This window comes from Bombus vancouverensis, chromosome 8 (genome assembly GCF_051014615.1).
Source record: "Bombus vancouverensis nearcticus chromosome 8, iyBomVanc1_principal, whole genome shotgun sequence".
Taxonomy (NCBI): Eukaryota; Metazoa; Arthropoda; class Insecta; order Hymenoptera; family Apidae; genus Bombus; species Bombus vancouverensis.
This window is the reverse complement of record NC_134918.1, coordinates 18377511-18405481: the sequence shown is the minus strand read 5'-3', so window position 1 is coordinate 18405481 and position 27971 is coordinate 18377511. Positions and strand designations below refer to the sequence as shown.

General features: G+C 40.2%; 2 protein-coding genes across 9 annotated transcripts in view; one reads left to right on the top strand and one right to left on the bottom strand.

Moving 5' to 3' along the window:
* The window catches only part of LOC117159651 (ubiquitin-conjugating enzyme E2Q-like protein 1), a 10897-nt gene extending 8071 nt beyond the window's left edge, over window positions 1-2826 (top strand). For all 4 annotated transcript variants that reach the window (XM_076620653.1, XM_076620654.1, XM_076620656.1 and 1 more), the window contains exon 4: window positions 672-2826. In XM_076620653.1, coding sequence (XP_076476768.1) covers window positions 672-800 — 129 coding nt within the window. In that variant the 3' untranslated portion in view covers window positions 801-2826. The remainder of the gene's footprint in view (window positions 1-671) is intronic.
* mnd (L-type amino acid transporter minidiscs) lies at window positions 574-27971 on the bottom strand. 5 transcript variants are annotated; one of them, XM_076620647.1, is made up of 9 exons: window positions 26322-27971; window positions 25093-25607; window positions 18059-18277; window positions 14440-14710; window positions 10907-11030; window positions 7446-7646; window positions 6646-6795; window positions 5945-6122; window positions 574-5490 (listed from the first exon to the last, which is right to left on the bottom strand). In XM_076620647.1, the coding sequence occupies exons 2-9, from the start codon at window positions 25355-25357 to the stop codon at window positions 5429-5431; spliced, it is 1470 nt and encodes a 489-aa protein (XP_076476762.1). In that variant the 5' UTR covers window positions 25358-25607; window positions 26322-27971; the 3' UTR covers window positions 574-5428. The 5 variants fall into 5 exon arrangements, with proteins under 5 accessions (XP_076476762.1, XP_076476763.1, XP_033195553.1 ...); XM_076620648.1 differs by having other exon boundaries at window positions 27028-27971; XM_033339662.2 differs by having other exon boundaries at window positions 27644-27971.

Genomic DNA, 27971 nt, shown 5'->3' with positions numbered 1-27971 from the left:
CACGGACTTGAAAGAGATTTAGGGGATACGGAGAGACACTGGTAAATGGTCGTCATTTTTACGAAGAAAGGAAGAAACCCTTGTAGCTAGATTCGACGGATTAAGAAAAAAAAATGGTTATCGTTTAGACACGATAGAAAACCGAAAGCGCGAGTCTCCGTAACGGGTGGAAAGAAATTGTAAAATCAAAGTGGCGAACCCCGTTTACCATCGATGGGATCCTAACTGGATTAAATTTAACCGTTAAAAAAACTGATAATCTGCTTGTTTGCCAAGTCGGCTAATCGTTATCGGTTAAATATATGTATATTAGGTGGTCCGAAAAGTTTCTTTCCCTTTTCTATTATTTTATCCATTTCGTTCTATCGAGATAAAGATCGCAACGTTTGATGGATTAGCTTTCACGTTTGTATAAAGATGCGTCGTTGTAAAAGACGTGTCTGTAAAAGAAAGACACTTTCCGGATAACCTAATATAATATATATATATATATATATATATCGGTTACGTGTTATAGTCATTAATTACATATTAATAATCTTCCTTGCGAGCTTTGCAAGATAATTCCCTGTATATGTATAGAAAAATTTATTAGATAAACAATTACACACGCACACACACGCACGCGCACATACAAACAAAACTATTTTATTCCGCAAACTACTTTTCAGGGCCGCGTAGCGAGAAAACCAAAGTCCAGCAAAGAATTTAACAGACGTTCCGCCGAAGAATCCTTCAGAAGTCTGGTAAAAACGCACGAGAAGTATGGTTGGGTTACGCCGCCGCTTACAGAAGGATAACTCTGCAGACGTTCCGAAGGAGCGGAAGACGTTGTCGTTATTTAAGAATTCATGCTCACAATCAACAGGTTTCGGACGTGACTTCGGTTTGTATCATTACGGCAAACATTCGATAATCGCGCACACGTAAAAACGATCCTATTCCTAGAAACTGAGATTTTGGACGTGCCAAATTTTTGACTCGTGATCGATAAAACCTTTACCAACACCTTTGTCACATTTTTCTGATTTGAACGACACCAAATACCATTTGGAGCGTAATTTGGAGCGTAATTTGGAGCGTATTTGCTTACTTAGTAAATGATAATTAAATACATATCAAGAAGTAAATGTAATTCGAATTACATCGTGCGATTGGCTCATGGTGAACTCGTAGAACCGTTCCGTTCTCTTCCAGTACCATGATTTTTTTAATACGTTGTAAAGCGCCACATTTTTTGAGTATCCTTTTCCCACACATATAACAACCGTCCATCTCGCTTACTTTCCAAGATGTTACAAGCTACCGTTGCACACTCCGTTTCTGCTTGTAATCGTGCGTTCTGTGCCAGCGTATACATCGCTATTGGATGTCGGTCGTTTACTTGGCGACGGTTCGATCGAAAGTACCAAGGCAAACCCAAACCCGATACATCCATGATATTCGCTTTTAATCGAGTTACAAATTATAACGGACGTTTCTTGCATTCCTGCAGCCTTGCATATGCCCGTTGTGCAATAATCGGCCGGCTGCCGAACACGGCAGTGACGTGTACGCTGCCACAGACGCGTAATTAGAAACAGAAATACACTGTAGCGATACCTTACGATATCTTGGAAATAAAGGCGACACTTAAACGGTTATATATACGGAGAGGACGGATCGGTTCTACGAGTTCGTCGCACTCGTTTTAATCAGAGACATCTATCAAATACGTTGGCAAAAGTTTCATTAAGAAATGGCGAAAAACAATAAAGTTTCACGTTTGAATTAGCATAGCAACTACGGGAAACATCTTTCTGTACAAGTATCGAATGCTTTCTGTACTTTCTTTTCCCGGAAACAATGTAACTGAGTTATAATCGCATTAAACGTTGCTTTTATAAATGACAGATAACGTGACACGTAGTTGAAAAAGCAAGGTGGAAACGGTAATGATAAAGCTCGAGATCTAGTTGCGAAAACCAGTATTTTACCAATTCCATGTCGAATGGATTATCGGTAAAACCATTATGATCCTACAGTAATAGGATACTACTACAGTAGTAATAAACATAACCTAATGATAAATATTTTATAACTTTTACCTGGGTATCTAAATATATTTACAAATATTTTTGTTAACTTGTTACCAAAAAATGTCTCATCCAGCGAATTAGTTTCGTTCCATTGAAACGTAAGATTAAGAATTTAATGGTATAGAAGGAATGTGACATTCGTTACAATGATCGAGTAATTTCCGTTACCGCATAATACAAAATGTTTAATACAGCCATGTTATTTATATTTGTAACATCTACAGATTTTTTAAGCGAAAAAGAGAAAACGTAGTCCCTCGATCCTGTATTTCTTTGTTTCGACTCTCATTGCCTTGGACATGTGATGCTACAAACACCTGCATAAATTTTTATATCGCGTCGATTAACATTTGTAAAAAAAAAAAAAAAAAAAAGAAAGAAAAGGGAAAGCATAGTGTTAAGTTTAGCTTTTATTATGCTAGCCAATTTCCAAACATATTTCATAGCACTGTATAATATAATTTTCAGTATTCTGAAATCAACAACGTTATTCTATATATGCATATGAGTGGGCGAGACATTCTGTGCTAATTGTAAATTGACTCAAATATAGTATACATTGTCCTGTTGTATTTACTTGATACTGTCTCTATCATCGATCGTAAAATGAAAACGAGCGAAAGATATTCAGTTGAAAGATTATATCCAGTTTGCTATTCGATCGAAAACATTAGTAACGATTAACGATTATCTATCTAGCATCACGGCTAGAAAATGATTAAATAAAAAGATTTGTTACTATAATAAATCGTTTATTACACCTATCATGATATTCGTTGCTTACGCTTTTGTCATTCTTTCACATTTTCATTCGGGTACGTTTTAATTTCGATCTCTCGACAAGCGCGATTAATACGAAATATTTCAAGTTTTCATAGTACACGAGCGAATTCATCGAATCGATTATTTCTAAAAGTCACTTCGATCCGATCGTCGATTATTTTAAAAGATAACGAAAACGTTTTTCGTTATTTTTTAAACAAATAACGTTACAATGATTCAGGATCGGTTAACACATTCGGAACGTTACTACTAATTAAACGAATAACGACCAATTTAACAGCAACGAACGTAATTAAATATATATAAAAGTATATAACAACACGTTTTGCGTACAAATGTAGTCGTATCGAAAAATTTGAATCGCAAAATTCTTTTCACACGCGCTACACATAAGGCACATGGTCGATCGCTATCCTTTTGAACACATTTACTATCACTGTATGACAATTAATTAATTGCTTACGACGTGTTTCAAAAGGCCTAGTGTCTTACATATTACAGCTTTCTGTTTCTTAAAAAATACGCATTATCTAAATCCTAAATTAAATTTATGCGTCGTAGTTAAAATCGGGAACGTCTCTAGAAAAAATGCTAAGAAGGCGTTATTATAACGATACAATATCGAATTTGTTGGTCTACGAGTAGCTGATCAACTAACAAGCGGTATAAAATATTATCTTGTTGTAAAATATCTTTGTTATATTATATAAAATAACCGGTATCGTTCGATATAACGAGTGTGCGAGATATCGTTCAATTTTCCTACCTTTTAAATGCATTATTTGACCAGACGTGTCACACGGTAGTAGCAGAAATACAATCGTGAATCACAAAGTATACTTTCTCAGCGCGTTAATTATAGAATAATAATCATTTCTCTTTTCGATATTCTATAAATAATTTAACGTAACTAAATAGAATCATGGTGCGATAGACGAAAGAGACATACACGTATCAATGGAAGAATTACTTACTATCATTGGTTTACGGACCAACGCCGCTGGTGCATGGCGTTCACCTATCGAACAGCATATAGTCGATCGAATTGCCATAAATAATTTATAACGCTTCATTTTGTGTATGTACAATTAAATAGTTTAAATACGACACCCGGTTCTACTGCTTGTATTACAGTTATTATGCGTCTATTAATAAAATAATACCCGATACGTATTATTTTCATTATTACGAACAAATGGAAAATTCACATTTTCTTACGATTAGGTGAAATGCGTTTAAACGATATCTAAAACAATGCACGGCCGTGAATTAATCAAATAGGTTTTTGCGTGATGGCGAATATTTTATGCATTGTCGATTAATTTTAGCCAATGCACAATACGGAGCACGTGTATTATCGCGAGACAAATACTTCTTGCAGTCTTATGTGATTTTATACACACGCATTATCTACGGAACACGGTAAACAACCTTGTAGTTAAACGTACAAAGTGGTCAATAATCGTTGATTCGTATAAGAACAAAGAAGAATACGGGGAAAAATGAAAAGTAAAGAGTATTTGAATTTTTTAAGCGTGTAAGAGTATCGATCACCTTGGAAACTACAATTTTTCTTCTTTCTCTTAAACCTTTTTCTATTCATCAATTTGTAATTTATCGTTTGATCCCGAATCCCGAGTCGAATTCTCGTTAAATCGTGTCGTTTAACCATAAGAATGGTTAACCGTAAGAATGACAACGGAGGACAAAGTGCAAAGTGCAAACGTTTAATAGTGCAAACAATTCTGTTGTAAAATAGGTTTCATTTAGGCAAAGAGGTCGCATAACGAGACGAAAATCATCTCTTCGGAGACGATAAAAAGTTGTTAAAATTTGTCGTTAAGGCAATTAAGAAAACGAAATTAACGAATTAAATGCAAAGGGAAATTATCTGAAAAGAAAAGTTGACGTATTCCTTTACTTTTCTGCTTTTCCCTTTCCCACCTTTTCTTATTCGTCCGGGATAATTCTACTTAACACGTATTTACAAATTCTATAATAAATGAGCAATTGACTTTCTAAGATTCTCATCGTGTGTATACTTTTCGGTGCATCTATTTCTCACGTTATACCTATAGCTTTGAAGCAGTTTGAATAAATGAGAAATTTAGTAGATGAGATTGAAAGTGAAAGAGGAGACGATTCTCCTCTGGTTAAATGCAACTAATATCTAGCAATTATGCTATGCGATTGTTACGAATACGAATTATTAGAAAACGTTGTTGCGTGTAATCGATGAACCGCCCAATTGACATATAGGCAATGAAAATCATGGATATATCGTTCATAATATGTATATAAAAAATACGAATCAAGTGTGCGATCGATTCGTTCATTTATACATTCTACGAGAGACAACGTAGGTTTGTAGATTCGGATCTGTTGTTCGGATGTAGAAGTCGGATCTGTTCAACTTGTAATAAAACAACCATGGTTGTCATTGCGATATTTATAAACGAAGAAATCGATGGATCGATGTGGCGCACATTCACATTATAGAAATTTCTATACGAAACTAATTATAAAGTAATCGTAAACATTAATTATAGTAGAACGGCACTTGGTGATCAATCGCTTTTCTCCTCTTGCACGCACATGAATAATTTAGCGCAGATCATGTTGAAATTGTCTGCAAAAGGTAAACAATTTTTGGTTATATAAATAACGTATGCTCTGTATTCATAAATTACAAGGAGAATTAATATTCGACTAAAACGAAACTATTTTCTATTTTATCTCGATAAAGCAGACATTTGCTCGTTCGCGTTGTAGATCGAATGCAAATATATAAAAATACAGGAACAACGATGTAAAAATATTGGAAATAGGAAAAGTAGAGCAACATGGAGTATCGTAGTAGATAGAAACGTTTGTTGAAATCAAATTTTTGTTTCGTTCGTCGTTCCCTTTGCTCTACACCTTATCTTAAATAACGTTATTCAAACGATAATATGGGTATCTGTAAAATCAATTATTCGACTTTTATTTTATTACTTGCGTTCTAAGTAAAGAGTAGGCAAGTCCGAGTATTATTAGATTTGGAAAATACTCTGTTAAGAAAACAATCGTTAGAGAGCACTTACGAGACGATCTGATAATCCATTTAGGTTTCTTTTCCCAATAAATGAAGATGCAATACATAGGAATGCCAGATAAGATGATTATCACTCCTACTCCCACTTCCCATGGAGACACGTAGCAGGGGAATGTGACCAGGAAAGCACATATTATGAAAAATATAATTGGTAATACGATGGACACCTAACGAAGAGAAAGAAACAACGTTATTTATTTATTTCATCTGTATTCCTTATCATTAGCGATTTCGTTTATTACGTTTCGGATGTTTTATAACCGAATCTGGTTTTAGTTTGAACCGATCTCTAATTTATTACAAATTTATTACGATTCTAATTTAGGCAATTGAATAATTCTAAGCAATTCTGCCTGATATGTGTATGTGTATGTATGTGTATGTGTATGTATGTGTATGTGTGTATATATATATATATATATATATATATATATATATATATATATATATATATCATATGTATATATATATATATATAGCATATCGCTGTACATATTGTGATTTTTTTATGGTAATTCGTAATGTTAAAGAAATACAAGGTATATCGTGCTTTATTGTCGTTATCATGCGTTAATTTTGTGGAATTTTGCATCTTGGAATTTCCTATAAACGGATAGAATACCGCGCTGTAACAATTACAGATAAAATACGGAGGAGGAAAGATTTGCAATCTTTAAATTCTTCGCATACCTTTATCGGTCGTTGGCGATCGGGACTTTTGTAACGAAGCCAGAGGAGGCCAGACACCGAGAGCGTAGTGAATAGTGCTTCAACGAAGCTAACATAATAGATTAGCACATAGACATCCTCTATGATCAGAAGTGCCAGGGTGATAATGCACTAGAAACGGAAATTATAGTTTAACGCTTGAGCCAATCCGAGTACAACAGCGAGAAAAAAACGAATCTTTTACATTTTATTATTTGCCAATTGTAATTAGGAGAATTAGAAGGAAAACAGGGAAAACGCGTGGTTCGATGTAAATTCGAAATACCGAAAGTAGCGCGTAGCAAACGACGTTAAAAATAATAAACGTTTAATAGTATTGCGATTATTTCGATACGTATAGTTTGACTTTGGATAGAATTATTCTATAGAATATTTGCGATTCGACCGTTTCCAGCGATAAATACGAAGAATCGGATCGACGATATACCGTTAACTAATATCAGCGTCAACGTTATTTTCACGTTCGTTCGTCGCTCGAAACGCCAAGAAAGGAACGAACAATTGCCACGTTATACGGATACGACAAGTACCGGTCGAGATAAACGTATTATCCGTCAACTGGTCCGTCAACCGGAGTCGCATGCGCGTATCAAAAACAGTCAAGTTTTCCATCTCGTAGGTTTTTAATCGACGAGACCCGCGTTGAACCGCGTCGTCGAACGAGAGAAAAATTGATCTTTCGCTGGAATCGTCGTCGAATCGTAGTTTTCGCCTCGAGTATCTTAAGCGCGGAATAAAAGTACGCAACAACAGGTACTTACGAGAAAAATGAGCGACGGCATTGGCGTTAAGTTTCGCACGTTGATGAGAGCAATGGCAGCAGGCAGATGTCCATTGCGAGCTCCTACGAAAAATAATCGCGACGATGCGAAAATTGCTCCGTTCAACGCCCCGAACGTTGAGCAAGCTACGAACACCGGCATTATCCAAGACATCACACCCAACAGCTTGTCGCTGAAAGTCTGCGCAGAACGACAAATTTATAAATGAACAAATTGTTTCTACTTATCGCGTACGTTTACGCGAATTTTTCTTTTTTTCTTTTTCTTTTCTTTTTCATCCGTGCGATCGAAAACGAGTAAAAAACGCTATAACGCGTAACTATTATTTTCGAGAGTAACTCGGAGATGAGTACGTTTGCGTGTCACGCGCGAGTCGAGTCCGCGACAAAGCGTAGGAGGCAAACGCGGCGAAACGATCGTAAACACCGTTCTTCTTTCTTCGCTGTCTATCCGTCTATCTATACGTCTATATATCTATATACAGATAGATAATACTTTGCAACAGAATGCTTTTGCACCTGCGAAATTTACCGCTACGCGTATTGTACATACGATAGAATGTCTCGAGGCGCGCGTGTTAATACGACATCTTTTGCCACTTTTAGGACCATAGTCCTTCCAGTGACAGAAAAAGGATCGTAGAAACGATCGTAGAGTGGAACTTTGTAAAATTTTGAAGCAACGTTGTAGCTTATTTTTCTACTTGCTAATTTACGCGGTCGATCGGTGTAGTTTCTGAGCAGTTTCGTCGACTCGTAGCTTTCGCGATACGTAAAAACCATTGGAAGTAAAGAATCCGCTTTATTTCGATTTTAGATTTCTACTTTGGTTTAAAAGGCCATCTTTCTTGTTATTTCCGACGTTTCTCTCGTTTTTTCCAAACGAAAAATCACCACCAGAAAATATTACGAATCGATCTCGAACGTATTCGCGTTCGCACGACGTTTTCCAACGTTACGCGTTTTATATTTCTAGCTACTTTTACGGCTCACTTTCGAGTTTAAGCACGTACGAGAAAAGATTACACGAATGTTCTGATTATTCGTGACAGTCAACATACAAGTTTTAACATACTCTGTTATACATTTTTTTTTCGCTTTCGATATATCTTTTTTTCTCTGATACGATCGCTCGTAGTCGAAGATGCGGTTGGAAAGAAATTCAAACTACCGTGTTACGACCGTTCGCGGAGAGACGCGGTCGCGAGGAAAACGCGTCAGCGAGAGGCGTAAATTCTCGCTACGATTCGGTTAATCGACGCCGCGAAATAGTCGTTCCCCTGTTTCGGTTAAGATAAAACAGAGGTGGTTAAATGAATATGACACAGTATAGTAAGTGTTATATATCACAGTTTATTCTAACAACTTGTAACGAAGATAGTTACGCGGGTGCGTATGTACGAGATGAGTGAGCGACTGATCTACGGGTGTGTATACCCGGTCGAAGGATGTTGACTGTTCGACGGATGTAAAATCAGTAGTGTCTTGGGAGACGAAGGATGGGTGTGTCTAGCGCACGGGGCCATCGGATTTGTTGATGACGATTTTGGCTAAGAGAGCGAGGGAAATAGTCTTCGTTGTTAATTGGTTGAACGAAGGGTGTTAACCGCCCTCGAGAGAAAGTGGTTAGTGGGAGGAAAGTTGCATCATGCGTGAGAAAAACTAACTTTCCCTTGTCAAGCCGTAGTAGACAAAGGTCTTTAGAAATGCTTCGAAAACAGACGTTTGTTCGGTTTGAAGGACCTCGACTAGGAAATTCCTGAGATTTATGGAAGGCACTTGAGACTATCGAGGGTACGCAGTGAGTATCCGAAGACATCTGGTTGCCATCTTGGCCGCGGTGTGTGGCCTGGGCTAGATAGAGTGTTACGCGACGTAACAACCGAGAAATACGAAAGATCGAAGGATAGAAAAGTATATATTCGCATATTCTCGGTGTAGTTTGATAATTCTGAGCGCGTATTAATCAATATCGTATTAACGCTGTTGTTACGTCGCGCGACGTTCTTCCTAGACCAGGCCACACACCGCTGACAGGATGGCAACCAGATGTCCGCACGCCTTCACTGCGTACCTTCGATAGTCTTAAGAGCCGATCATAAATCTTAGGAATTTCTAAGGTCCTTCAGACCGAACCAAACATCTGCACCGAGTCACTGTCCAAAGGTTATCGTTTATTACGGAAAGATAGGAGAAGTTCGTTTTTCTCGTGTACGATGTTTCACACTAACGACTTTCTCTCGGGGGCGGTTAACACCCTTCCTCCACCCTTCCACACCGATCCAGAAAATTAACCAATTACCAGAGAAGTCCTTCCTCCCTCGCTCTCTCAACAAGAACTTGGTCTTAACAAATCGGCTTTTCTCGCATCGTTAGACCCATCCATCGCGAGTGTCCTCCGCTGCATCAGCGTTGCAGAAAGTCAGTCTTTATACATTTTTTGAACCTTCGACATCTAAGCGTGCGTCGTGTACAACACCTTGTTACTCTAGCTATCGATCGAATTTAATTGTCGAATTTCTAGTCAAGAAGTTGTTGGAATAAACGTCAATTGTATCCGTTGATTCAGCGGTAAAGTCAATTCAATCACCCCTATTATCGCAACAGAAATCAGGGGATCGATCGTCTCGTGGCGTCGATTATCCAATCGTAACGGGAATTTACGACTGCCGTTGACGTGCTTTCTCGCGATCGCGTCTCCCCGCGAATGGTCGAAACAGTTGTATTAACGCGAGCGTCCGTTGACTCGACAGCCAAATAATCGCTCGCGAAGAAACAAGAACGCTGCGTAACGCCGTGGCGTGAAAATGTCCGCGAAAGATCGAATCGGATACGACGCAGCAAAATTAGATACGCGTTACTATCGATGGATGATGATTTTAACCGTTATACGTGCATCTATTTTCTGGAAAGTAATACGCAAATTTATCGGGAACAAGAACTAAGCAGAGTTAAAAAGGAGAATTTCCGGATATATTGCGCGTAGGAGCGAGCATAAACGGCGATGCGAGAGAAGAGGACGTAGAAACGGAGGCGGATAGAAGAGCAAAGAGCTACGCGCTATTCCACGTAGTTACCAAAAAGAGAGTCGCAGGTTTTTTTTTTTAAACCGTGTCACAAGGAAGTCGTAGGAAAGAAAAATTCGTGCAAAGACAGGACCAAACGTATCTCGAATTACGTCGAACGCGATAAAATTTGGCGCGTAACGTAAGATAAGCGGATCTTTCTCGTTTCCATGATAATATATATATATTTTGTTGTTGTTGTTGTTGTTGTAAGATTGTCTGCAATTCTAACGTACTACGTCTCCTTTACAACGGTAGCAGAATAGGTGTGTCTTTACCGTCGATAATCGATAGGAAGAAAATTTTCCCAATGTCCAAGAAACGTTCGGTTCTGAAAAAACCAAATTAAACGAATTCAAAGTAAAGATAAACTTACGACAGCGACAGCATTCGATGCCAGAATTTCATCTTGCGTTAACACCACGAAATAAGCGATGTTCGCCAGGACATAAATCACAGTCACCAACGGCAATGATATGCAAATCGCTCTTGGAAGATTTCTGCAAAAATGATAATTATACATATATATATATATATCTCTTTTTTTACATCACGTTATCGAGATAACTTTCCCGATTCGCTTATCAACGTTCCCTCCACGTTTACTACGTATTCGTTTCGTGCTAGGAAAATTACGTACTTGAAAATTTCGGTCGAGAAACCGTTGGTAAATTTTCTATGAAATTGACATTTCGGCAAGTAACTTTTGTCATCGTCGTAAAAGATTTTTCTATCTAAAAAATCAAGCCCTACTGTTAATTTTGTAGAAAGAATTACGTTCTTGTCGTTAGAAATACAGTCATCGATGCAGTTTAAACGTCATTTTTAACGATATTTGAATATTTATTTGGATTTTAATACTCGCTTTCTGCCGTTCGTTATCAACGAAAACAGGCGTGTATTTTCTTCAAACTGTCGCTTCTATCGATGATAAACGCGACAACAAAGACTCGTATAAATATCGACGAACAAAGAGCGCGAAACACGAAAATCTCGTTCATGTTTTAAATATAAACTACGTAAATATCGCTGGCACACACGATGCGTCACTTTTACTCCGTAATTCTACAAATATCTTTGTTCGCGATGTTATCGAGAAGTTCGTTCCACTTTCGTACTCGTTGTTAGTTGCTCGGATCGAACAAACGCTGCTCGACGCTTACCGCTTCCGTTCGACAGGATGTATCGTTAAATTGCGAATAAATCGAGTAACGATGGTTTCGTTCCCTTCGATATAATCGTTGTAGTTACAGCCGATTTACCACGACTCGAGCAAATCGATTCTCCGAACATGTTTCTTCGTCTTGGAATTTTTCATCGTACAGCTATAGGTTAGATCGAGAAGAGCGTTTTAAGCCGTCTAATAAAACGAATAAACAGACGTCTAACGCTGATAACCATATATATATATATATATATATTATATATATATATATATATAGATGATAGCGATGGGAAGTTTGCGCGCAACGTGGATATAACATGTACGCAGGATGTTCCCCTGCAGTACTTTAAGCGACTGTCAAAGGAAAACATTGGCGCAGAACGTGCACCAATTGACGATACGTCTCGAGGTGGTTGAAATCCGCGAGATCGCTTCGAAGACGCGAACGCGACGAGATACGGAGCTTCGATATCGAACGATGTCCGTTTATCGCTTTAACGCGTATACACGTTCGGATGGTACTCCTCCCGGCAAGTTGTTCGAGGATCGATCTGTCAGGGTGTAAATATCGTGCGTAACGGGTACGATCCCGCATCCTCGCGAACGATCCTCGCGTACGACGATCCGGATCTGGCTTGTACAACGGATCGGTGTCATCCGACGAGCGGACCGCAGTTCGGCGGAGTTTCCCAGTTTCGGAACGCGTCCGAGATTTGGCTTACTCGCGGGAATCGTTCGACTCGCGACCGACGAATCGGCAAATTTCTGCCAGCGAGACCACCAGGGGAACATCCTCTACGAAACGTAAAACGTTTCTCATGCCGATAGGAACGATCGTCCGCTGCGGAATAATCGCTGGACATACATAAAAGATACATACTCGTCGAATCGATAACCTCCTCCTTTTCGAAGTCGGTTAAAAAGACAAGAGCTGTCCTCTCTCCATGTGCCGCGCGCAGCTTCAACTTCGTATATCGTTTCGTTGTGCGCTAGAGGTGAGACGTGTCTTTCAGTGATAAGATTCGGTTAAACATATTTCTTATTAGAGACAGGTGATACGGATAAGGGAGAAGGAGAGCGATCGGATACGGAGAGTTGGCGAAAAGGCTTGGAGTTTCGCGGCAACCGATAGATCGTTTACGGACCGAGCTTACGGAGAGAAAACTCTGGAAACGGACGACGCGCGATAATATATTTGCCATCTTAAAGACATCTTTGATCGTCCCTGATTCGAGACCTCGATCTTGCCAGCCTTTGCTCGTCGATTTGGCCTATCGTTTTTCGTCCGAACGATCATTCGTTAGCGTTCCTACGTAGATGGAAAGTTGAGCCGTTTGGGCGAAACGCTCGTACACGTTGGCAAGCGGAGCAAGCGGGACGGCGTTTACAAGCAAGCTTTTTTATCGTTAGGCGCGTTTTTTTTATCGAAGCTGTAGGACTATTGCTGGCGTCGTTAGCCGCAGCTACAGCCATTTTTGCAACGAATCTAGCGTCGATTTCTATCTCGCCTCCTAGGAGATATTTCCTAAAATCTTCAACGGAAAGTCGAAGTTTCGGTGCATCTCGTAGAACCACAAATATGCCTTTCGAACTGAAATTTCGCTCGTACTTCCGTCTAAGACGGAGGACGATTCGTGGATTGGCACGGCGAGTAGGTGGACATGGTCGGTTTCCAGTAAAGCCGGTTTTCTACGTATACTTTTCGTGGCTCGTTCTACGAGACGCGTGGCTTACTTTGGCCGCATCGGTCGAAAACAGTCTGCTAAATTTTACGATATTATCAGGCCGGCAATATCTTTTAACGATCGTTTCTTTCGATTAGTCATAAATTTGCAATGTCAAGTTGCCAATATCATGTCGCGTTCCCTCTATTTCAACGAATACGTACTTTAGAACGTACTTTCTTCCGTATCGAGTTTATTTAAGAGGATAAACAAATCGTTTCGTTCGCTCGATAAACAAAGATTCTAGTAGCTAAAATCGCTACTTCTTGAACCATTCGTACTCGTAATCTCGAGGACGAGCCGAATAAAGTATAATACGTGGCACGATCGAACCAACTTATCTTTAACCGGTGTTTCGTTAAATCGGTCGTGATCGTACGAAGAGTCTCCTTCGAACAAACTTTACCAATTACCGAATATTACCAATTTTGGCACAACCCGAAGTTACGAAGCGGAAACTGCGCCAAAATGCCCGCGAAAGAAAAGGGAACGAATCTTGTTTCTTCGTTGGTTTATTAACTGCGAGACGTTGCGAGACTTCCGACGGAGAGAAAGCGAGAAAGGAACGTGTTACGCTCGTGATTCAGGCTCTTCGCACGATTACGAACGTGGCTTACGAGTCGGTTCGTTCGATCCCTCGATTGTTATTTCGAGCGAATAAGTTTTTCCTTCGTCTTTATGGGAAACCGAAGAACGGTTGTTCGGGGAAGATGAAACATCGATGATCGAACATTTCAGAAACCAAACCGAACGATTTTATCATTTTGTGCGTAAAAGGCGTTGGTCTTCGTCGTATAACGTATACAATTCCGCGTTTCGTGTACCCCGCGTATAAATTATATCAAGGTAATTGCAAATAGTAATCGTAAATTTTGACGTAAATATTTTTCTTCCGCTACTTTTCGACGTATGGAGTTCGATCGCAAAAAAAAAAAAAAAAAAAAAAAATGGAGCGAGGCTCGCAAACTACTTTGTTAATTAACACGCGTCAAAGTTCGGCTAGAAACAACGATACGTTACCTATAAGGATCCTTTAGCTCCTCGGTTACGTAATTCAGATAATTCCATCCGGAATAAGAGAACAGGCCTGAATAAACGGCTAGAGCAACGTAGCCAGGCTGGGTATTGGTTCCATCCATGGGATGGCGAAAATTTTCCGTGTGACCCATGCAGAGCCACCAAAATCCAGCAACCATGATGATCACCAGGGCGAAAATCTTCGTTCCGGTGAAGATATCCTGCACTCTGGTCGCCCATTTCACGTTGTAACAGTTGATGGCTGTTAACAAGCCTGCAACCATATCGATCGGATAATATCGTTTATTTGGAATTGAAGGGAAAAATACGATTTTTCTCATTTGTTTGTTTACGTTCATCGGCCATTCGTCTACGTACTACGTACTATTTTCGTACTACGATACAAATTCGCAAGTACGTGCTCGAGACTGCAGCAACGATCACGAGGCGATGTTTCTAGTTTCGGATTACAGCGATAAAATATAAAGCTCGACGCGAAGCGTAATTACGTTGTTATTTGTTACGCAAACCCGTGGATTTGAAAGGCTAATTCGAAACCAGTCCGTATCGTAAATGGTAATCGTTTTTAATACGCAGCTGTGCACACGGGGCTGTAATACGAAGGATCAGCCTTCGTTAACACATTACAATATGTATAAACAGAAGATAAGAGTCAGGTTGAGTTAGCTTCATAAATTCGGCGAACGATACCGACGCGTGTCGTATGCACGCTACGGATGCACGCGGAAATCGCTGTAGCGGTACCACCGATAGTTACTCGCAAATATCTCGGCAACTAAGGTCGAGCTGTGGTAACGCGCAAAAGTAAAAGTCGCTCGAAATCTAAGCTATCGTCAGCTTTCTAAATAACAACATATATATTTCTTGAACGTTTATCGTTCGAAACATACGCGTTAATATCGTTAGAAATCGTTCATCCACGTTTCTAAACGTTACGATCGTTCTAAAAACCCGTTGGCCAACTTTTCGTCGAATCGACGAGCGATTTTCTTCTTCCTCTTTTCCTCTCGCCGATTACCTTCTCCTAGCAATTTCTAGAAAATTTATTATACGTACTCGAAACGAGACGAAACAAAAGTGCGACATTTTCGAAAACTCGGTATTAAGAATTTTTGACGACACGCGGTAGATCTCGCGGCATACGCGTTAGCGAATAAAGGTCGCCGACGAGTATGTATAAGTAATTAATACCCGCAACATTAATATTTGTGGAAACGAAATCACATACACACAGGCGAACGTTTGCACGAAGCGCGTTAGAACTGCTACTCGAAAGTACGCGAATATTTCAAGTTATCTCATTGCGCGCTTCTGCTTCGAGATAAACTTTTATCGTCCTTGTAATAGCGATTTCTATACGAATTTGCTGCTAACGGACAGCGAATAAGCGAAAATTTATCTGCGAACGATGAAAAGATATTCCGTCGGATAAAAGTTTGATGTATATCGTTAGACCGCGGATGTTCGCGCAAACGTGTATCTTTCCGACGTGCATAGAATGCGAACGGACAAACGAAACTTTGATAGATTAGATTTATTAAGCGATCAGAGACAGAGACAGAGAGATTACGAAAATGCGTTTTTTATTTCGCAGATTTCGCATAATGCACGTGTTTGTTGCATATCTATGTTTAAGAACATGTGCAAAAACGTATTGCGTATCGTTTACGCTTATATATCGTGTCGTATATTTATCCTAATCGTTTAAAACGCTAATAACGATAATATATAATCAATGTCAAGTACAGGCTACATCGAGTTGTTCCGAATTAGAGCGGCAATCGATTAAATTAATCTTAATTTCCGTTTATCTGACAATTACCATACACGTAGGGATAATCGCCAAACTATTGTTAAGTATCTATTACCAAATAATTCTATCGTGGATAATACTTCGTACGTATCGTAAATCGATATCAAACATACAGATATTTTACGTATTTTATGTGCATGAATATTCGTAATCTGCAACCGCCTCGTTATTTATCGAACTTGAAGAGAGCGTCGCTACCTTTTCCTAAGCTATTACTTCGGCACTCGATTTCTACCATCTTTCGCCTCTATTTACCTTAAATATGGATCGTCGATCGCATTATACCAAAGCGAAAACACCGTGAAAAGCGAGTCGACGCTGAAAATCGTTCACCTTATAAACGTTAAACGTTACAAAGAACGTTATATCGATGTTCTTGGTATCTTGACGCGTGATATTTGTGATTACAAGTAACGTTGTTACTCGCAACATGCCTAAAAACTAGAGAACGTCGTCGTCGTCGACTATTAGTTTCGTCTAGGATCCGGTCGTTTCTTTTCGCGCTACGTTACGTCTCGATCTCGGAGAGCGAGAAACCTTGGGTTACGATACACCGTATGCACAGGATACAGTAACGCGTACATTTACCATCACGATCGTATATCGCGCATCGTGTTCGAGCTGCCGTTGGAACAAGTATAATTATAGGCGAGATAGGCGAGAACACGGAGCGATTTGTTCGTCGCCGTGGAACTTTAAATTTGACGTCGCAACAAGGAGATCGCTGTTCTCTATACGATAAAGAGGAACGAGCCTCGCGTTTTCGCCCGACGATTTCGCGACCTTGCGCGCCACTTTCTTCTCCGCAGATATTCGTATTCTTTTTCGTTCTCTTAAATAACTACGGGTAGTTACGATTCGAATTTTTCTTCTTCTTTGGTTTAAAGTCGCGTTCGACCGTCAAAGTCGACCGTCAGAGAATTGAAAAACGATCTTTTAACACGCTGTCGAAAGTACGATGCCGAACAACTTTCTTCTTATACGCGATACGTAGCCGATGGCACAATGAACGATACAGTTGGCGGAGACGTCGGCGCAGATGCGAAATTTCTAAACGTTATCGTTCGATAACGACCTTCTTCTCGAAAGATGGACGAACGAACGCCGTTTGGTTTTTGTAAAAATTCGCCAAATTCGTTGGACGGTGGCAACTTGGCCCAAGCGTACGCGCGCGTCGGTGTTACGTACGGTAGCGAAACGACCCGTGCCAAACCTATCTTATCTAAACTTATCTCTGATTTATAGCGTATATAAAGGAGAGTTGCGCCAACTTGGCTATTCCGCGCGATCCTTCGGACGATAGAGGCCCGTGCGCGTACCTGTACACGCGACGCTGTAAGAGATCTGAGAATCCGTTATTAGCCGAGTTTCTTCGATTCGGCTGTCGCGAGGCGACGGACAACGTTCGCCTAAAATAACGACAAATCGTCGAACGACGAACGTACGTAGTTGCGAACGAGATTATCGTAGAAGCTGTTTATTCGCATCCGTGTAATACGACGCAAAGATAAAGAGATCGATCGGGGTTGACGGACAAGAAAACAGGTCGCCGAGCAACGAACGCGCGGCGGTTACGCTTCTGTCATCACACGGACGCGTACGCATGAGCGGCGATCGATGTACCGGTACCGGCAGTTTTTTTGCCAATATTAGGACCGAAATTACGACCGGCCTACGGCTACACGCGTAGAAACAATTCATTTGGAATCGCGCGGCCGATAACGTTCGAGAGTTTAGCGAACTCGCGATCCGAAGAGGTCTATGTCGTAATTTCAAGGGTGTTCTTACATGTGATAACGGCAGCGAGTAGTCGCACGGCCGCGTACGGAGGAACGCAACCGTGCCAAACTGGTTGCAAGATGTATTGTGCGAACGTTAGGGCTGTGATCGCGTTTCCAGTTGGGACCAGCACGAACAATGCCACGTAGAGGTAGAGGAACGCCGGTAGGGGTCCAAAAGCGTCGTTGATGTAAGCGTAGTCGCCTCCGGACTTCGGGATCATGGTACCTGTATTGAAAAAAAATTCAAGTATTTTTATTTCGACCGAGCAACGTTGTCGATACGAGGCTGGTAAGAAAGAAGGCGATCGTCCATCGTTTTTATCGAGATCGTTCGCCGTGACATTCGTAAAAAAATAGCGAATTTCGCGCTAGCGTCGTTTGCCAGCTCCGCCTTACCTTAACGCGCAACACCGCCATTCCTACCTCCTCGTTCAACCACCGACTTTCTTCCCAAAGATCGGTACGCTCGATATCTCGAAAGCTAATCGACATCGATCCTACCCTACGAAAGGTCAACGAATTCGCCTTCGGAAGCGCCATCGAACGACATTATCAAACACCGGTTGCAAGCCGCAGAGATCTCGTGCGCTTATACCGTATTGTATTTATCTATGCACGCTACGACTCTGATAACTTTGATAACGAGCGTGCACGACGTCGCGGCTGGCAAGCGACTAGAATACGCGTAACGCGTAAAAATACGATATATCGAGTACTTCGAATGGAATACGGGTTGCAATTTTGGTAAATAACGTTGACCTCGACGCACGACCTCGGACATAAGCTTCGCGTTCCAACGAAAGATTTCGGTGTTCACCGGCGAGGTTCGAGTACTATGGAGTTCGATCGTACTGTAATTGAGACGAATCGCGTCAAATCGAGACTAACAAGGTGCAAAGCGTTCGAGCGATCGCAAACAGTGGCGGAGAGCGGTTAGAGAGATCGTAAGCGTTCGATAGCGGATAATCGCGTTTAACGCGTCGAAACTCGTGGGCGATCGAACGAGTCGCAAGTACCCATCGCGTTATTCGCGAGATACGTAGAGACGTTCGCCGCTCCTTACGTTCCAAGATTTAAACGCGATAGAGAACGATTTAAACGTCGGTGAGACGTTTAGATCCGAAACTTTGAAACTACGTCCTATTAATACCGGTTTAACTATCCACGTGTCGCTTGCAACAACGTAAAACTAAATCTCTCTTTGCACGACTAGATGTACGGTAATTGGATCGAGTTTTTTATCGATGCCGATTTTGTTTAAACGTTCCAAACACTCTCAACGAGCGCAATATCCAACGTCATCGAAATAAATCTCTGTTCAAATAAATAATCGGTCAAATAAAATTTCTCTTATTTTAGTCGATATAGATAGGAGGAGTTGAAAATACGCAAACTTTCGTCCGTGGTACGCGGAATTTCTACTCGAAAATTCTCACGCGTAAATCTAAGTAGCACGTTCCATCGCGTAATTTTTATTTCGATTTTGGCGTCCTTGATCTTCGTCTCGCTGGATCGAAAAGACGGACCATCGAGGCGACCGATCCTTTCGATCGAACGTATCGAATCCGACCAATTATAGGTGGATGAATATCGTTTTCGAAGAAAGCTGTAAACGTTGAAAATTTGATGGAAAATTCGGCCGTTTCGTCTGCAACGACGCGATAACACGCTGTATCTACGATAGGAAGAAGAGTTTCGAAGAGACTCGATGAAATCGGCTGAATCGCTCGCATCGGTAATTCGATTAAGTATCGTTGACCCTTTTCTCGGAGTCACGGATCGGGTTACGTTGGTCGCGTGTCACGACCACATTTTAATTACATCGTTTAAGAACAAGAAACGAATTACGCGTTCTCCAACGCGAAGAAAACTCTGCCCCTCTCTCGCGTTATACTTTGGATATTATTCTATGTATCTTTACACACCGTATCCATTCCGCGCAATTTTATCTAAAAGATGGATTTTACGAATCGGTAGGTTGTCGGATTTTACATCCATCGTGTGTCTATCTTTTCGTTTGATTTTACGATAAAAAATGTGAGTCGCTGTATCGATATAGTACACGCGGTACCATAACGGTAACGCGAACGATTATCGATAGAAAAGTCTGGCGTACTTTTGGATAATTTTATCAAAATCGATCCGCTTTTTATAGATGCGGTCGCATCCGCGCGCAGATAAATAAAATGTTGGTTAATCCTTCGTATTCGAGTACGACGTTCGTCCGATCGAACGTTAACGTATTGCCAGAACCATTCGTTGCCAAGGAAACGTCGTACATTTTCGACGCGAGATCGCGACAATATTCAAACGTTTTCGCAGTATCTACGAACGTAACGTGACCACCGTGCCAGATTATTTTCGCTATGTTCGTTTCGGTTATACGCGTATTTGCACGTATTCTGCTATAGCGAATACTCCTTTTGCGAACGTTTGTACGCGTCTCGTGGACGCGGGCTGCGAACAGAGTGGCCCAATTTACGGCAGGGCACAGAGGCTCCGAACGAAGGCAAACGACGAATCGTCTTCTCGACTCGGCAAGACGAAATTATCACTAGCGATAAGACCAAGTTCGATACGTACTCTTAAATCCGAATCCAACTCCAAGGCTCGTCTCGCCGAGTTTCAATACTACTCGTTAAACGGAGGAGCTTGTTACAAATTTACCAAGAAGGTCGTTCGAATTTTAATCTTTCGTCGATAAAGTTACTTTTCGTATCGTAAATGTTACTTTTGATCGTTGCTTCCCCTCTGATTCGTATACGCGTACGTATGTATATGTATGTACGATTAGTAGCGGTATAGTTCGTTTCCGTGACATTTTGTATCATTCGAACAACGTAGAAATATCGTGGTCCAAGAATTTTCATCGCTTCAACGATAGGACGTTGTCCTTTTGTCATTTAAATACAATAAATCTCCGTTTCAGCGGTGCCGAAATACCGTCATTTCAAAATTCGTTTCGTCTTATCTACTTTGTAAAAAGACGTTACTCTTAGTTACGCGTCAACGCTGGAAGCATCGACGAAAAATTAAAAAGTAAAATGTAAAATGTAAAACGATCGATGCTACATGGAATTGTAAAGTATTTACCGACGAATCTCTAGCTTCTTGGAAATTCGTCTAGATTTGAAAAAAATAATTCGTACGATCTGTTAACCTTTGCTTGCGAGTCGTCGAGAGCATCGTTTTCCGACCATCGTGCAACACGTGTAGTCGAGCGTCGTTACCAGTTTCCAAGCGTCCTATCAATTGCGGTCGTTCTAATTGTGCTTTTAGTTCGTCGTTCTAGAGTCTGCACTGCGAAGCGTCTCAACGCTGAAAGTGTATTAGATGAATAGAAACGTCTATTTCCAAGTTAAGAAAACGGAAAAGAAAGGAAAGTAGGACTCGCTGCCTTATCGCGGGCCTGGTAAATCGTAAATTTAAATTACTTGCTAAAACACGCGAGGGAAACGCGTGTTTTGCCATTTAAAAATTACTGTATTCGGATATCGCCGTATACGAGTTGTCGAAAAGTCGCATCGACCGACTTGGTAAATTGGAACGTTTACGTTGAAAGTTACCTCGACGGTTGACGGTCGCGTCCGATAACACAGAGATACGTACAAAGAGCGAGAGCGAGAGAGCGCGCGAGCATAGTCGTACGTCTTCTGCTTCTATCCTTGTCTAATCAGGCGTATACATCGCCGCTGTTCGTTGATCGGTGTTTCGTACGCTCGCGTATTTACCGTAGGATCGTACGCGCGTTATTAGACAAAGACCCAAGAGGTATCTATGCGGCGCTCGCTTTCTATCCCTACGTCGCTTTTTCCACTCGCTCGCGCACTCTGTCTTCGCGTTTCTATGCTCGATAGCTGCACCTCCACGTCGTCCTTGTCACGTTCTTGGCACGCGAGTGCTTTATCGACGTCTACCGACTTTTGTCGCCCGACTACGTGCATTCTACACCGCGGACAATCAGTTTACTTTTCAAGATGTCGCAAAAGGAAAACGCCGATACGGTGAAAGCTAATCGGAGCTTAATTCGTGGTCTACGCTCGTACAAAAATAGCTTTCCTAATCGCGTTTGTCCGCCTCGTTCGGCGTGTACAAGACCGATAAAAGCGAGTTTCTTCAAAACGGATTTTTTCAAACGAAACCTTTCCGCTTACTCGCATCTGCCTGTCGACGTTTACGAAACATCGCGAATCCTCGAAAGGCTTTTCTCTGGTAATCGTTTTGCCCGAAGGAACCGTTGGAACGTTTACCGTCGAGTACCTCTACGGGTATTTCTTTCAACGAGGGCCATATTATTACTCCACACCTTTGTTAGACCCGTTGACCGCGACTACGTTCGGCGACTGATCGTCGCCTCGCGCCCAAGCTCGTTGTCGCAAATCTCAAATAAATACAATTGGGTAGAGAATGACGGCAAATTGTTTGCAGCTGTAGACTTTAATTACAATTTTATGGATTTTCCCAAAGTTCCAGAGGGGAGACTCCGGTGTCCTTTCATCTCCGACGTATGTGTGTGCGTGTGAGTGTGTTATAACTGCAGGCACATGGACGAGTTCCAACGAGCTGATCACACAGTCGTTTCGATTCGAAGGAAACGCCAATTTCGATTTTCAAACCGTAAAACTGTTTTATAACGATGAGACGCTCGAATCATCGAATCTGTTGAAAAATTTACGGAAGACGGCGAGACCGAACAAGACTAGAGAGGGAAGGATTCGCGGAGGATTCGAGGAGAACGAGGATGTAGAAGGCGATAGAACACCTGGCTGAGGGCTGCAGACGCCGGAGTGCGAGGACGAGCATGGAGGTCTTTCTGGACGACGCAGGTACTGGCCTAGAGCAAATGAAAAGAATTTCGAGGAACAAGGAAGAAAGAAGGGTAGGCGCAGAGGCGAAGGGCCGACGAGAGGAGGAAGGAGGACACCGGCAGAGGTTCGGGGGACAGGAGGAGAGAACGGCACCAAAGAGAGGGGTAATAACAGCAGAATAAAGTAGGTTTAGCCGTAATTGGAAGGAAAAACAGCTACCACAATCTTATCTGGAGTAAACAAGAATTATGTACGTACGAAATATTAATCTAATGCATATTCGTTATAAAAATATTGTTCTTTTTGTTTGACATTACCATGCGTTTATTCGAGCAACGCAAGAACATTCGCATCTTCTTCCGTAAAATAAGAATACAATTGATTTAGAAAATAAAACGATTATTTCGGTTTTCCATCTTTACAATGTCGGATTGTTTCTTTACGTTTAAAGATGAATTCGAAAGACGAAGCGTTACATGAAAAACATATCCGATTTTCTTTACATTTCTTCTTAGCTATACCGTGGCTTATCCCACCTTCCCCTACGTACTTTCGTACGACTTCCAGAATTTGATACCGAGAACGAAACGTGTAGAGAAAACGCGTAGAAAATAAAACATTATTTTTCTACTTCGCTTTTTCCATGTGATACCGAGAACAATTACGTTAAAAGCTTTCGACTTTGATTTTTCTCATCGCCGTTACATCGAACCCTATGACTTTCAAAACGTTACGATTATTATGCTACTTACGCGTAGACAATTGCGTCTGATACCTTTATAAATAAACGATGAAAACAAAAAGAAACTAAAACTATGCGAATAATGCGGTCTTCGCTAACTTGTGTTACAACGTCGTCGTGCAACTATTTCGCAAATGTACTGCGTGTATAATTCAAGTATATACGCGTGATAATCAGGGGAGAGCCGTGCAATACCGATCAAAGTTAGTTCTGGCTCCTTTCTTCCACAAAGATTAGCTCCTTTATTCGAATAAACGAATGACAGATTTCTACAGCCGATATTTTCTTTCTCACGTAAGCAAATGAATGTTTTCTATTAACTACATTATATCTAGCCTATTAAGCGTAATTAGTCCCAATGGTAACGACCATGATTAACAATAAATCAACGACGAAAGTAAAAAATTGATCGTAAACGAATAAAAATTTCGATTCTTAAATCGATTTATTTTTAAATTATGCTTATAAAGTAAAGAACAAATTGATAAGCAAAAAGAGTCTCATCGCGTCTGGACCGTTAGTTGCTGAGATAACGCTCAGTTTGTATGCGCAGGATCAATTCTTTGTGCGGTAAATGACGCTACTCTCCGGTCGAGACAGCGCGCCCCAACCGCGCTCGGGCCACTAGCTCGCCGGCATACTTCGACTTTATTAATCTATTATTGGCTCGTTTCTTGTTCAATTTATACAGAAAACGACACAAACAAACACATTTAAAATCGTAGCAATCGAATTATGGCTAATAACGAAAATAATTTAGAGTTCTATTTGCTGTAAATCGAGCCACCAATCAAGTACCCTTTTCGTAATCGATCGGCTTATATGAAAAATATAAATAACATAAGAACGAAAATAATTTGATCGCTTCGTGCTTAAATTTTTAAATCGATTTGAAACCTTAAAAATAGACCGCAAGTGTCTTAGAGCAAGTGTTACTTTCTAAGCCAATTGACTGGGGCAAAAGGTGATGCAAGAGTCGAAAGGTCTGTCCGTAGACGTGTATACTGTCGCGAATAATAAAATCGAAACGTGTAGTAATTAATAAAAAAATGATACGCTATTTCTTTCGTACAATATTCTGAAACAATAGCTACATCTCTATTATATGTTATTTTTCCGTCAAATTGCATATAAATACAATGCATTTTACATTTAATATTTATATCACATTCTATGTTACGCTGATGTATATAATGTATAAAATACTAATAATACTATATTACCACGATATATACGTGGTCTATTTTAATATTTTAAATTCCTCTTCTAAAAAAGCATATGCATATGTACCTTCGTTAAAAAAGATAAGAAACGAAAATTAACCATACGTGTACCTTTTTTCACCATGCCACCGCTGATTAGCCGTGATTTACGAATAACCCTACATAGATCATACAGACGCAACGTGGACGATCGCGTCAGAATTTTAAATTAAATGTAGCAAATATTTCTCGTCGGTAACATCTGGACTGATACATATTTAGTACTCACCGAGTTCCGCGTAACATAGTGCACCGATCAGAGACAAAACACCGGAAAAGATCCAAACTATCAAAGCCTGTCCAACGCTGCCGCTATTTTCCAGCACACCCTTCGGCGATACGAAGATTCCGGCGCCAACGATAATGCCGACGATAATCGCCACACCGTCCAGCAAACCGAGTTCTTTTTTCAATTTCACCGCATCGTTTTCATGGTTGATGACTTTCGTGATCGCCAAAACTTGCTTCTCCATCGGCGCGATTTTGTCCGGCATCGTGTGCACCGCTTTCAAAATTACTGTTCGCGAGATACTCGTCCGTCGATAGCCGAAAAATTACTGAACGGTACGAGCATACCGAGAGACGGCACACGCCTGATGCACGTGTGAAAACGACAAAGAAGAGCGAAGAAATATACGTGCACAGAGCAAAGACACCGGCTCTCTCTCGCCGCGTGGCGTCGTTCACTCAACGGACACACGTGCGCGACTGCAGTCCTTTCTACGGTAGCAACGCTGTCGCCGCCTGCCGGCGATCGTCATTTCCACGATTAATACGCGAGTAACGCGAGTAACGATGGGACCGATGCAAACAAGATGCAATACGCGTTTCTCATATTCTAACAATTCGATTCGAACATGTGTATGGAAAATCCATGCAAAGTCGCAGACGACAGTTATCGTAACACTTACGATTCAAGCTAAGAAAGTTGTAGCATAACGATCGATATGTTAGTTTGAATGATTTTCATCGTGAATAAACATTATAAATGATTACGATCTGTTTGGTTACCAGTGGTAACCATTCAACCATTATCCATGACGGATATGTATTCTTTTTCAGTTACCTACGATCATTACCGACCACGGAACAGTTTACTGGTTACGAACAGGATAAAATTAATTTTTTTAATATCGAATTACCCTTTAATTAGTTATCGTACTCTACAACTAAAAGAGGGAAGAAACGGTGTAAACTTTTCCAGCTATTAGAAATCGAAAGGTCGAAAGACAATTTTCGAGAGTCATGGACGATGGTTACTAGTAACCAGAGAATGTCAGTATCGCGAATAATGGTTGTTCGTAATTTTTTATATGCCGATTTTACCCGGTATGATTGTGCCCCAAGATGTACGAACATAACCTTTTGCTTACGGTCAAGAAAGTTAAAAAACCGAGAAGCTAAAAAGTTAAGCTCTTTTGTCCAAAAATTCCGCAGTTTCGATGATGAAATACTCACGTTGCGATCGTGTTCAGCATTTAGCACGGCTTACAGTTAGGTTATTTAGAAAAGCATAAATAAAGTAAATTATCGTTTTGCCAAGTAACAAAGATTTGTATTAGAATACTGAATACATTACCAAAAGCCATTACACAAATCGAAGTTACAAAAAGAATTTGGTAATGTTAGAAAGATAGTTTATTATAGCGTTGTGAAGCATTTCAGTTTCTTTAAATTTGATAAAATTGCGGGGCCTAAATGGAACAAAAGATAGTAACGAAGAAACTATTGAATAACTTCTGAAGTTTTTTTTTTACAATTAAAATGCCTATTCAGTAGTGTAAATTGACTAGAATCCAATAATGTAAATCGATTAAGAAGAAATTACAAATAAAATATGTGTGGCGTTATCGCGACTTTGGTCCTTAATGGATTAATAGAGCTATTAAATCGATATTGACATTTTCGTATAAGTATCGAAGACGTATCGATTCTTCTTGATGGCTGCGTCTTTGATACAATTCGATACAAGATCGAAACTTGTAAAATGGCCCACCCAGCGATAAATAGATTGCATATATCTATGTAATTATAGGAGATTTTAAAGTGTAAAAATGTCCAGAAGAATATGCATGTAACTAGAATAATCGTGCAAAATTTGAATTTGATAAATATCGATGAGGTATCAGTCCCAACGTTATTCGTAAGTTTTATTTTCACATACCGTTCTTTTTCATTAAAATCACGATCAGCTGACGTTTATTTTACAGAAGCGCGGGAGCATTCGCTCAACGTACATATATATATATATATAGATATATAGATATGTATGTGTATATGTATGTATGTATGCAGCGTTCTCCCCCCCCCCCCCCCGTATATTTCTCACTCTCTCTCTCTCTCTCTCTTTGTCTCTCTTTTAACCACACTTGTTATACATGAATAGCGATACTCCAATCTTTTGTTTTCGAAATCTGCTCTATAATCTTGTTATAATTTTTAGCTATTACTATTGGAGTTATAAAGTTGAATAGTTGGATAATATAAATATTACTATCTATAGATTTTACTACTGGTATTATAATTTTTAGCTGTATTATTATTAATATTACAAATGTTACTATTTGTAGATATATTACTATTTGCGTTATAATTTTGCTGTAATTTATAGTGGACTTTTCGTAGGCATTATCATTAAATTGGGTAGTTTATGCGATAGAAAATAATTTAGTAATTGAGAATTGATTAGCGTTATAAGTAAGCTGCGAAAAATATAACTATGAAATTGAAACTTGCATAAAAAGTTGTTTATCTATTAAATATCATAAAGGATACAGTACTTTGGATATTTTATACATTTCTGCATATTATGTGCATTCAAATCAAATCGCATCTAATCCAATTGTATCCAATCTATCAAGTACGCAATCTGTACTAACACGTAAAAATATCACCGTTACATTCACATATTGTCATTATATGTCACACTTATATATCGCATTTTATCGACCGACGTTCCACAAAGTTGGCACTTCGTTTTGGCTACATTTGAAACCGCGACAAAGCACATGAATTTCATTTGACACAACCGCACGGTGCGTTAATGCCACCCATACTGTATGCTAATGTAGATATCGTGTCGAAACCCTCGGACGAGACATTGCATTA